Source organism: Gossypium raimondii, chromosome 3 (genome assembly GCF_025698545.1).
Source record: "Gossypium raimondii isolate GPD5lz chromosome 3, ASM2569854v1, whole genome shotgun sequence".
Classification (NCBI taxonomy): Eukaryota; Viridiplantae; Streptophyta; class Magnoliopsida; order Malvales; family Malvaceae; genus Gossypium; species Gossypium raimondii.
In genome coordinates, this window is record NC_068567.1 from 21724563 (window position 1) to 21734717 (window position 10155).

The 10155-nt window shown below is 36.4% G+C and overlaps 1 protein-coding gene and 1 non-coding gene across 2 annotated transcripts; both read right to left on the reverse strand.

The window, feature by feature from the left end:
- Nucleotides 1–5916: 5916 nt before the first annotated feature.
- Nucleotides 5917–5980, reverse strand: LOC128040297 (small nucleolar RNA snoR101). The gene has a single exon (XR_008194953.1). It is a non-coding gene; the product is annotated as a small nucleolar RNA snoR101 (small nucleolar RNA).
- Nucleotides 5981–7636: 1656 nt separating this feature from the next.
- On the reverse strand, nt 7637–9275 carry LOC105793859 (high mobility group B protein 3). Its single transcript, XM_012622718.2, has 8 exons — nt 9116–9275; nt 8980–9029; nt 8750–8857; nt 8462–8519; nt 8317–8361; nt 8147–8227; nt 7977–8069; nt 7637–7883 (listed from the first exon to the last, which is right to left on the reverse strand). The coding sequence occupies exons 2-8, from the start codon at nt 9018–9020 to the stop codon at nt 7866–7868; spliced, it is 444 nt and encodes a 147-aa protein (XP_012478172.1). The 5' UTR covers nt 9021–9029; nt 9116–9275; the 3' UTR covers nt 7637–7865.
- Between the last annotated feature and the right edge of the window lie 880 nt (nt 9276–10155).

Here is a 10155-nt window from a genome sequence, read left to right on the forward strand (position 1 = left end):
TCGAGAGTATTTCAATAATTTTCTGGCCTAAGCCCCTGAAAACGCCCATAGAGGCCTCTACAGTCCAACGTCTAGTTTCGTGGGCTCGATTTTCCACATGAGCGATTGCACGCTCATGTGGCCTCGATTGTCATGTTTCGACTTTTCATCGATCTACGGTTGCAGTAGAGTGATTACACACCTGTTTGCGAATGTGCACTTAATTCAACGAACACCCAAAATTTGTATTCAAACACGTTTTCTATTAATCGCTAACAATAGGACTAATCTCTTTCTTTATATCCAAGATAAAAACTAAACTAATACTTGCCTCCACTAACAACAATGGCTTAGCCCACTTTTACAACCGATAAGGAGTAACTTCAAACTTGTTGTCAGATGTCTGCATCACAACAATCTCATTAAACAGTCTTAATTAATCATGTGGTTGAAATCCACACATGATCATATGCAGAACCATAGAACATTCGGCTTTCACATAAAAGAAGGCTAGCCTACCTACCTTGATCGAGGAATGAGAGAGAGATTTCGACGACTTTACAATGCTTACACTACACCACACCTCAAGGAAAACCTTAACACTGCAACAAGAAGCGTATCAAGAGGAAAACATCAGTAGTCAGAAATCAAAGTATTACGGAGGAGGCTATTCGATTTTAGGAAGAGAAAAAGAAGATAACAGAATGAAGAGCATAGCACTTACCGGTAGTAGACAATACTTGTAACACAAAAATGAATAGGAGAAGAAGAGATGAGAAGAGAAGATTCGGCACAAAAAGAAGAAGAAAGAGGAAAAAGGATTTGATAGAGAGGATGAAAAAACTATTCAGCCACCCCAATCAAAAAGAAATAAAAGAAAAGTAGGAAAAGGTAGATGAACAAACCCGAGAGATTCCCAAGATCCTTTGCGAAAATTGGCACAAAGAAAACAAAAAGAGGAAAGGAAAAGCTAAGCAAAACCGAAGCAAACAGAGTAAAGAAAGACCCCCAAACCGATTACCTTACTGACTAATGAGTTCGGCACAAAACCCCTCCCCCAGCTGATTTTTCCAAGTTGAATTACCCCCAAACGGCACACTTCCCTCCTCACTCTCAAACTCCTTTATTTTCTCCTAAAATCTCTCCCCTTATCCCTTCTTAATTTCCTCCATCAAATCCTCTCCAACTCCCTCCATGACCAGTTCAAACTCCCTTAAGCGGTATTTTAATCCAACTCCACCACCTACCCAGCTCAAGCACCAAAATAAATACTCTAATGCGTAACCCAGGACTTGAACCTCAAACCTCACAGTTACACCACACACCACCTTGCCACTAGAACACAAACTCTTTTGTGTCATAAAACAAACACTATTATTTTTAAAGCTTATATACTAGCGTCCAAGGTCATTTAAGAGAAATTAAAAATACTGCAAAAGCCAAGGCTTGAACCCAGGCTCCTCAAACACTCTCATACACACCTAAATCACTTAGCCACTAAAGAAAACAATCAATTTGTGTCATAACATGCAGAAATTAAAAACTTATATTTTTGGGGCGTTATAGATAGTATAGTAGTGAACAAAGTGTATTGTAGATGCCCCTTTATGATTCAATGGCACGTTTTCTCTGTTGATCTTATGGAATTGTCTTTCTATGGTTTCGATGTTATTCTTGGTATGGATTGATTAACTGAACATAAGGCTAAGGTAGATTTTGAGACAAAGCGAATTACTTTGAGGAATGATGATGGGTCGATAATTGTTATTGTTAGTGAAAGACCGGGTTTTCTGCCTAATATGGTTTTGGCTATGAAGGTTGAAAAGTTTGGGGGGAAATGTTGTGAAGCTTATTAGCTTATGTGATGAATTAAATTAGTAAGGAGTTGAAAGTTCAAGATATTCGCACTGTTAAGGATTTTCCTAACGTGTTTCCTGAAGAGTTGTTGGGTTTGCCACCAGATCATAAAGTTAAGTTTGGTATTAAGCTTTATCCTGATATTGCATCAGTGCCTATAGTGCCTTATCACATGGCACCAAAAGGCTCAAATAGTTAAAGATTCAGTTGCAAGAGTTGCTTGATAGAGGATTTATTCGACCAAGTGTATCTTCGTGGGGTGCACTAATTTTGTTTCTGAAGAAGAAAGACAGTACGATGAGGATGTGTATTAATTATAGGCAGTTGAACAAGTTGACTATTAAGAATAAGTATCTTTTGCCTTGAATTGATGACTTGTTTGATCAGTTTCGAGTTGCAATGGTGTTTTCGAAGATTGACCTTAGAACTGGGTATTATCAGTTGAAGGTGAAAGAGTCTGATGTGTTGAAAATTATTTTTAAGACTCGGTATGGGCATTATGAGATTTTGGTGATGCCGTTTGGTTTAACTAATACCCCTGCTGCGTTCATGGATTTGATGAATTGTGTGTTTCATTCGTACTTGGATCAGTTTGTGGTGGTCTTCATAGATGATATTTTAGTGTATTATCGTTCTAATGAGGATCACAATGCACACTTAAGGGTTTTCCTACAGATTCTTCGAGATAAACAATTATATTTGAAGTTAAGTAAGTGTGAATTTTGGTTTAAGGAAGTGGTATTTTTAGGTCATGTTGTTTTAGCAGAAGGGATTCGTGTGGATCCAAAGAAGATTGAAGCGATTCTAGAGTAGAAGCCGCCTAGGAGCATTACTAAAGTTAGGAGTTTCTTGGGTTTAGCTAGCTATTATCGTAGATTCGTTGAAGGGTTTTCTCTTATTGTTGCACTCTTAACGAAACTGCTTCAAAAAGATGTGATTTTGTAGTAGACTGATGAAAGATAAAAGAGTTTTGAATAGTTTAAGGCAGTTTTGACTAAGGCACCAGTGTTGATTCAACTAGAGCCTGGAAAAGATTTTATGGTTTATAGTGATGCTTCGTATTCAAGTCTTGGTTGTGTGTTGATGCAAAAAGGGAAAGTTGTGGCTTGTGCTTTAAGGCAGTTGAAGACGCATAAGCGCAACTACCCTACTCATGATTTGGAATTAGCTGTTATCGTATTTGCACTTAAGATTTGGCGCTAGTACTTGTATGGAGGGAAGTGTGTGATTTATACGGGCCATAAGACTATACGTCACATTTCAGGGTATCAAATACCCATTCATCCCTACACATCGCATAGTGACTATACGTCACATTTCAGGATAATTACAGACTAGTTGCCAGAACAAAAAGTAATAGATCACCAGAAACATATTTATATATGGCTTAGCCGCCAGAATTGACAGATAATTAATCTTCCCACACTTCTTCCTTTATCACAAATCTCAGACCAGTACAGATACAAACTTATCAGATATCAAATATGCATATGCGGTCACTCAGATACGAATCACATTCAGCTAATGCAGATCATAACCATTTAACAAATATCGCATCAGATAAGCGTTCAAATAATAGATTATTTCATATCAAATCCTTAAATATCAAGTTATATAGCCTAATTCAGATCATACGAATCCTTCAGAAGGCTTATGTTCAATTCGAGCAACGATTACGGCCTTAGGGAAAAATTTTGATTTTTTACCCATACGCCCGTGTGGATTCACACGGCCTGGATGTCTGGCCCGTGTAGCCCACACGGCCTGGCACACTCTCTTGTGGCTCACGTCTGTGCCCATACGGTCTATCACACAGCCTAGCACACGTCCGTGTGACCCAAAACAGTGAGTTACACGATCTAGCACACGGCCAAGAATACACTCGTGTGATTCAAAACCCAAAAATTCTCTCACACGGCTTGGACACATGCCCATTTCTCTAGCTCGTGTGAACCTAATTCCAAAATAGTGAGTTATATGACCTGAAAACACGCCCGTGTCTCTAGCCCTTGTGACTCTAATTCCAAAACAGTGAGTTACACGACCTAGACATACGTTCGTGTCTCTGGCCCGTGTGAACCTAATTCTAAAACAATGAGTTACACGACCTAACACACGGCCGTATGACTCACACGGCCTACCACAGGACCTAACACACAGCCATGTGGCATCGATAGCCATGGTTTTTGGCTTTCATTGTTCGTAGAATTTTGGGTTTTCGTTACACACCTAATATGGATTCGACGTAGAAGCAACAGAAGTGATCTCAAAGCCTAAAAACGTTAACCAATGTTCAATCAAACAACTTAAACGAAACAATTCGCTCAAATAGCAATCAACCAACTATGTCGAAAACTTTGATGTAAAACCCCATAACAAAACTAACGCTTACTAACGAATCACCGCAATTACTTGAACTTAGATAGTTGGAGGAACAATAGATGTCTCCCGATCTTCCCTTACAATGTATCGAAGTAACAATGGCAACAAAATATGATTATGTTACGAGGTTTAAATTTATATGGAAACAATAATAGCGCCCATGTGAGCTTAGTAAATGATTAGGATACGATTGGCATATCATTAAAGTCATAAAAAAGAAAGGGGTGTTTGATCAAGAATTAATATGATGGCTTGAGATTCAGCATGTGTTGCAGATTCTTTAAAGCTCGTGTGAGTGGCATCGAACTTTGGTTTGAAACTTTGGTAAAGCTTGATTATGTGCAAACTAATGTCAATTTTATATATATGTTTGATTTGGTAATGTTACAACATGTTGAATGGTATTTAAATGGCATATTGATCATGAAAAGAGATGGTATAATGTTGATGTTGAAAGGCTTTAAGACATGGTAATATAGGTTGAGTTTGAATAGGTTGAATTGGTATGAAAAAGTGTCAAATTGAGGCATATTGAATTGATTGATTTTAAAAATAGTTAAATGAATACCATGGAATGTATTTTGGTTGATTTTGTCCAAGAACAAAGCTGCAATTATGCACCAATTGGTTAATGGTGCAATTGGCTTAAAATAAGTAACAAAGGCCTATTTTTAACCAAAAACAGAGTTTTCATCTCGATGACCACATTTTTCTCATTGCAACATCGACCAACAGTATATAACACTACAACGTCGAGTAATCTGACATCATGACATAACATTATTTGGCAACATCACAATGTAAAAAAAAGTAACATCACAACATCAACCCTAAATTTTCAAAACTATACAATTTAATTCTATTTTGTGCGCTAGAGCTTTTGTAAGTTCAATTAAAGCTCGAATTTAGTTGTATAACATCTTATAAATGTGTTTAAAACTTGATGTTTTCTTAAATGATTTATAATTACTTTAGCAGTGCCAATGAATGGCCTCCCAAGTTATATATCGAAGGAGCTAAGTGACTTGTCATCCTCTATATTTATGATGTACAAATCTGCAGGGAAATTAACTCGTTAACCTTTACCAATACTTTCTCTAAGACGCCCTCAAGATTCATAAATCAATTCTTTTAAATTCATTAGTATTAAATTAAAAATAAACCGTATTTTAATTAATACATAAAATCGACTTGTGAATCGCAAAGAATCTAGTATATATATATATATATATATATATATATATATATATATATATATATGAAATCTAATTAAATTTCAGTAAAAGAATACATGAAAAATAAATTCTTAAATATGCAGATAATTACATAATAAACTACAAAAGGAAGGGGAAAAAAACAAAGTCAGATGGGGGAGCTGTAACATTTTTTATAAGATTATATGATTAATACCATTCATTTGCAATCTCATATCAGGGTATGCATCTCATAAAACACAGCCTCTGAACTACCCCAACCAATTCTACCACAGAAATATGAAAAAAGATCCTCTAGGATCATCTTCATCATTTAGAAAAGTGAGCCACAGATTCAGGTTTTGCACACCAAGGCACACTTACAGCACAAAACAGGCCACTGAATTTATTTCTTGTAAAAAGCAGTTAACAGGAAAAGAAAAGAAAAAAGGACCAGGAAGAGAATGAAAAAGCTTTTTATTGTAATATGTGGTGCAACGAAAAGAGCATCAGCACATAAGCTTCTCAACAGATGAACTTACCTGAAGTTCAGAGATCAAGTGTAACCATCATGTGCCCTAACTTTGCATCACAATTTAAATTACAGACTTCAATAATCTCCCCTATCGCAACCACCGAGAATAAAATTAAAACTGCCCCAAAATAACCATGACAAAAAAAAAGATTGTATTACTGTCACACACACACACATATGGTTAGACTGTAGGGGAGACACTTCAATAACCACCAACGGTTTACTATGGGTCACTACTGACTCACTCCTTGTAAATCAAAAGGAAGAAGATGACCCAACTACGAACAACTATTCGCTCATAAGGCTGTGAAATCCCCCCCCCCCAAAAAAAAATCTTCATAATATACGAAAGAACCCTAAACCTTGACATTAATTTGCTGAGGTTACCGAAAACCTAATTTGAAAATTGCAGTTAGCGAGTTTCAGGAAACAGTAATAGGCAAAGACAAAAGCAGATTCAGTAATAAAAGAAAATAGGAGAATAGCGCAAACAGAAGGAGTAATTAAGGGAAAAAAACCTGTAAAGGGGCGCGCCTGCAGGTCTCCGACTTCGCCTTCATGGAATGCAAACAGTGCAATCAGTAGAAACCAGCAAATCCACTTTCTTTCTATGAAATGTGTCATGGGCCTTGTGTGCTTTGCTCTCTTAAGCCAGCCCATCAACTTTTTCTCGAGATTATTTGATAAACCCAAACCCAAAAGGAATTTTAACTAGCCTTGTCATTTTCTCCCCTAAAGGCAGAATTCTTTTTTCCATTGGAGATTGGGGTGGTAACGACGGTAGAAATACCAAATTCGAGATGGCTATGATTTAAAAATTTTAAGCACTGCTATTCTCAAAAAGTAATTATAAAAACTTCAACACTGCTACTCCACTAGTTTATTTTGACGCAATACATACGAATCGAATACTAATAGTCCGTATCATTAAACAAGTGTGTATTGACAAGCAAGAAACAGAGACTAAATAAAAGCTTTACACTTCACAAAATTAATAAAATCAACTACACCCGAAGAATTACGGACGTTCAATTGCTAAATTGTGGGTTTTTTTTTCTACTAGGTAATCTAACAAAAGCCTAACCGAATAAAAAAAATTGGAGATTGAACGATAAATATATATAAAACAGAATCGATTACCATAAAATGAGATAAAATTTAGGAGTAAAATTAGAATGTAGTAAAATGAGATTATTATCATAAAATACTATAATGAAGAAAAGCGTACGATAAATCCATCTTCATTTTTACATATTATTCAATATTAAACAATTATTAACAATACAAACCAATATTAGAGACTATATATGTAAATTATAAACCAATTAAAATTTAAATACAGAAACAATTAAGGTTAATTTAGAAAATAAGAAAACTGGGCAATACAGAACCAAAACTCCAAGTGAAAACAGCATAGCAGGCAACAATTAGAAGAAACACAAACAAAATGACCATTGAACCAAGAATTCAACGCAAAACCGAGGAATTGTCCCATAAAATGGTTGGTATCAAATCTTAAGTTCAATCTCTTAACATCTACCCCTATTGCCCCCGAATAAGAACCCAGGAATTATTTCAAATGAATTGTGTTAAAAAGCTGCATGCCACGAGAATAAATGAACCAATAGAACAGCAGCAAAAAAGCAATAGAATATGGACAGGCAACAAAGTCATACAAAGAGGGACCAAATTTTCTAGAAAAGGATTTACCTATCTTACGCCATTCAACTTCAAATGCAAAGTACATGTAGCAACAAATTACCCATCTAAAACTATTAATTTCGAAACGTCAAAAGAAACCAACAGCATCCAGAGTTACATTTTTGCTTAAATGAAATTTGCATTTAAAAAGCATTAACATAAGATGATCAAACACTATCACAGCCTAGTTTGATTATGCTATCCTCCCTGGATTTTTCCTACTCATCATCTTCTTCCTGCATTTACAAAAAAAAGAGAAACCCGAATCAATAGGGTCCAAAATAAGCCAGAAGATCAGTGACACAAAACTGATACTAATTGCAACTCACGTCTCCACTGCCTTCATCATCATCTTCTTCTTCATCATTCACCTCAGATACAGACTTCTCAGATTCCTCCTCATCTTCTTGGGGACCCTCAGCCTGGAATTAATCCAAAAAGTTTATTAACTTTTAACTCATCAAATTATATGTATAAACAAAAGATAACAGCAAATTACCTGTCTCTTATTGTAGGCTTTCATGTTCTTTTCATACTCGACCTTTCGTTTCTCGGCCTTATCAACATAAGGTCGCTTTTCCTAAAATCATATATTTTACATTAATCATGATGCATATTTGCATCTATGTTGAAGATTATTTTCAGTGCTGAACGTAGAAAAATACTTACAGCTTCAGAAAGGCTCTTCCATTTATCTCCACCAGCTTTGCCAACCTGAATTTGAATCCAAAAGAGAAATTAAGAAAACAAAATAAAAAAAGGAAAAGGAAAGAAACCTGTAAGAAAATCCAAAAAAGAAAATGTTCATACTTACAGCAGCAACGGACTTGTTTTTAGGGTGCTCCTTCTTGTATTGCTCGCGGAACTCCTCCCTTTTATCACGAAATCAACATTAAAAAATTAGATGAAATATGAATGTAAATAGTAAAATCATCCTCGAAGATCAACTTTGCTTTGACCATAAGAAGAATCGTTCAATTCACCTCTTCGATTGTGGTTTTTACGAAGAATATAAAGGCCAGAGTTTTCCACGAAGCAAACGGAACAAACCAAAAAATTTAAAGAAAACCGACAAATACAGGAGAGAATCATGAATGATTACATGAAAACGAAGAAGGCGCTAGCAGGCCTCTTTGGCTTGTTTGGATCCTTAGCTGCCTTCCCCGATTTCTTTCCAGCTTTCGTGGTTGATTTCTTATTCACGGAGAGCCTATAAACGAACCAAAAAAATAAAAATAAAAATAAAAGTCAAATAATAGGAAACGTTAATACACATCACGATCTGAGGTCCTAGAACACGCGATCTGAAGAGCCGAAAGGAGAAAAGCTTACTTGGCGCTCTTGGCATCCGACTTGGATTTACCTCCTTTCATGTTTGAATCCTGCAAATGAATTCGCAGATGAGTGAAAAAGCAGATGAAATCGATAGAAAGAAGTGGAAATTCGATAAAAATCGATGGGGAAATACCTGATAGAGGGCTAGGGTTAGAGCTACGGATGAGAGAGGGAGAGAGGAATAGGGGAATAAAAGTGCGATAGAAATAGAGATGTGTTGAGAATAGAGGAGGCTAGAGTTGAGAGGCCGAAACTCGAAAGCGGAGATATTAAGTTTTGGGCAAATTGAAATTCAATTGCACGCGAAATGAGAATTGAGGGGGTTTAGGCGGGATTTGGAATTTTCATGCCACGCCATCGATCTGTGTGCTTTTATGTTATTGGCTGTGTCACTCCTAATCTTTTTGGCTTTCCAGATTCTCACCTCTTTCTTTTGTTGTGCTTCCTCTGTGCTTCTTCTCTCTCTCACCTGATTCGTGATTTAATGGGCCCTTCCCCTGATTCTAGCCCAATCCATTTATTTCAGGGCCTTCATACATGGACCTTAAAATGGCTCAAAAAATTTCCCCAAGTCCATTTTCAGCTCAACTTTACGCCACACCGCCACTCAAATTACTCTATTCATCCAAGATTAAAAACAAAACTTATACTAATCTTTTAATTGAATCGTAAGGCTACGTTTACTGTCACTAGGGTTGTAAGCTAGGAATCTTTGAATTCCTTCTTCTTTCAATGCTTGTAATTGACTTGTTGGGCAGTGCAAAGAAGGGTTTCGAAAAGCAGCACTATAGTGGTATACCAGTCGCTATTTCATGGTAGTCGCATTGTCATAGCGATGTGAAAATATTTCACACTAATATTAGTTAAATTGTTCATCTTTTCTTCAAAGTCAAAGGCAGCCTAATCAAAAAAATCATCGTATTTGGGATTGCAATCGACTAAAGTAAACTTGATAGAAACTAATGCTCAACTGTGACTTGTTGACAAGTCAAATATTTTGCAACATGCTCGGTAACCTTCCTTTTCATACCGAACCACCAATACAAACCTTTCAAATTACGACACATCTTGTTATCTCCAGGATGCATGGCATAGAAACTGTTGTGAGCCTCTTGAAGTATATCATGCTTCAACTCCTCATCACTAGCCACATAAATCCTCTCTTAGAACATC

Bases quoted from the DNA above. Each gene is read 5' to 3' on its own strand.
- LOC105793859 (XM_012622718.2), bottom strand. From the start codon at position 9,020: ATGAAAGGAGGTAAATCCAAGTCGGATGCCAAGAGCGCCAA. The intron at 8,520-8,749 runs GTAATCATTCAT...TCGTGATAAAAG, and splicing joins AGCGCCTTCTTCGTTTTCAT to GGAGGAGTTCCGCGAGCAAT. The intron at 8,070-8,146 runs GTAATTTGCTGT...GATTAATTCCAG, and splicing joins AAGCCTACAATAAGAGACAG to GCTGAGGGTCCCCAAGAAGA.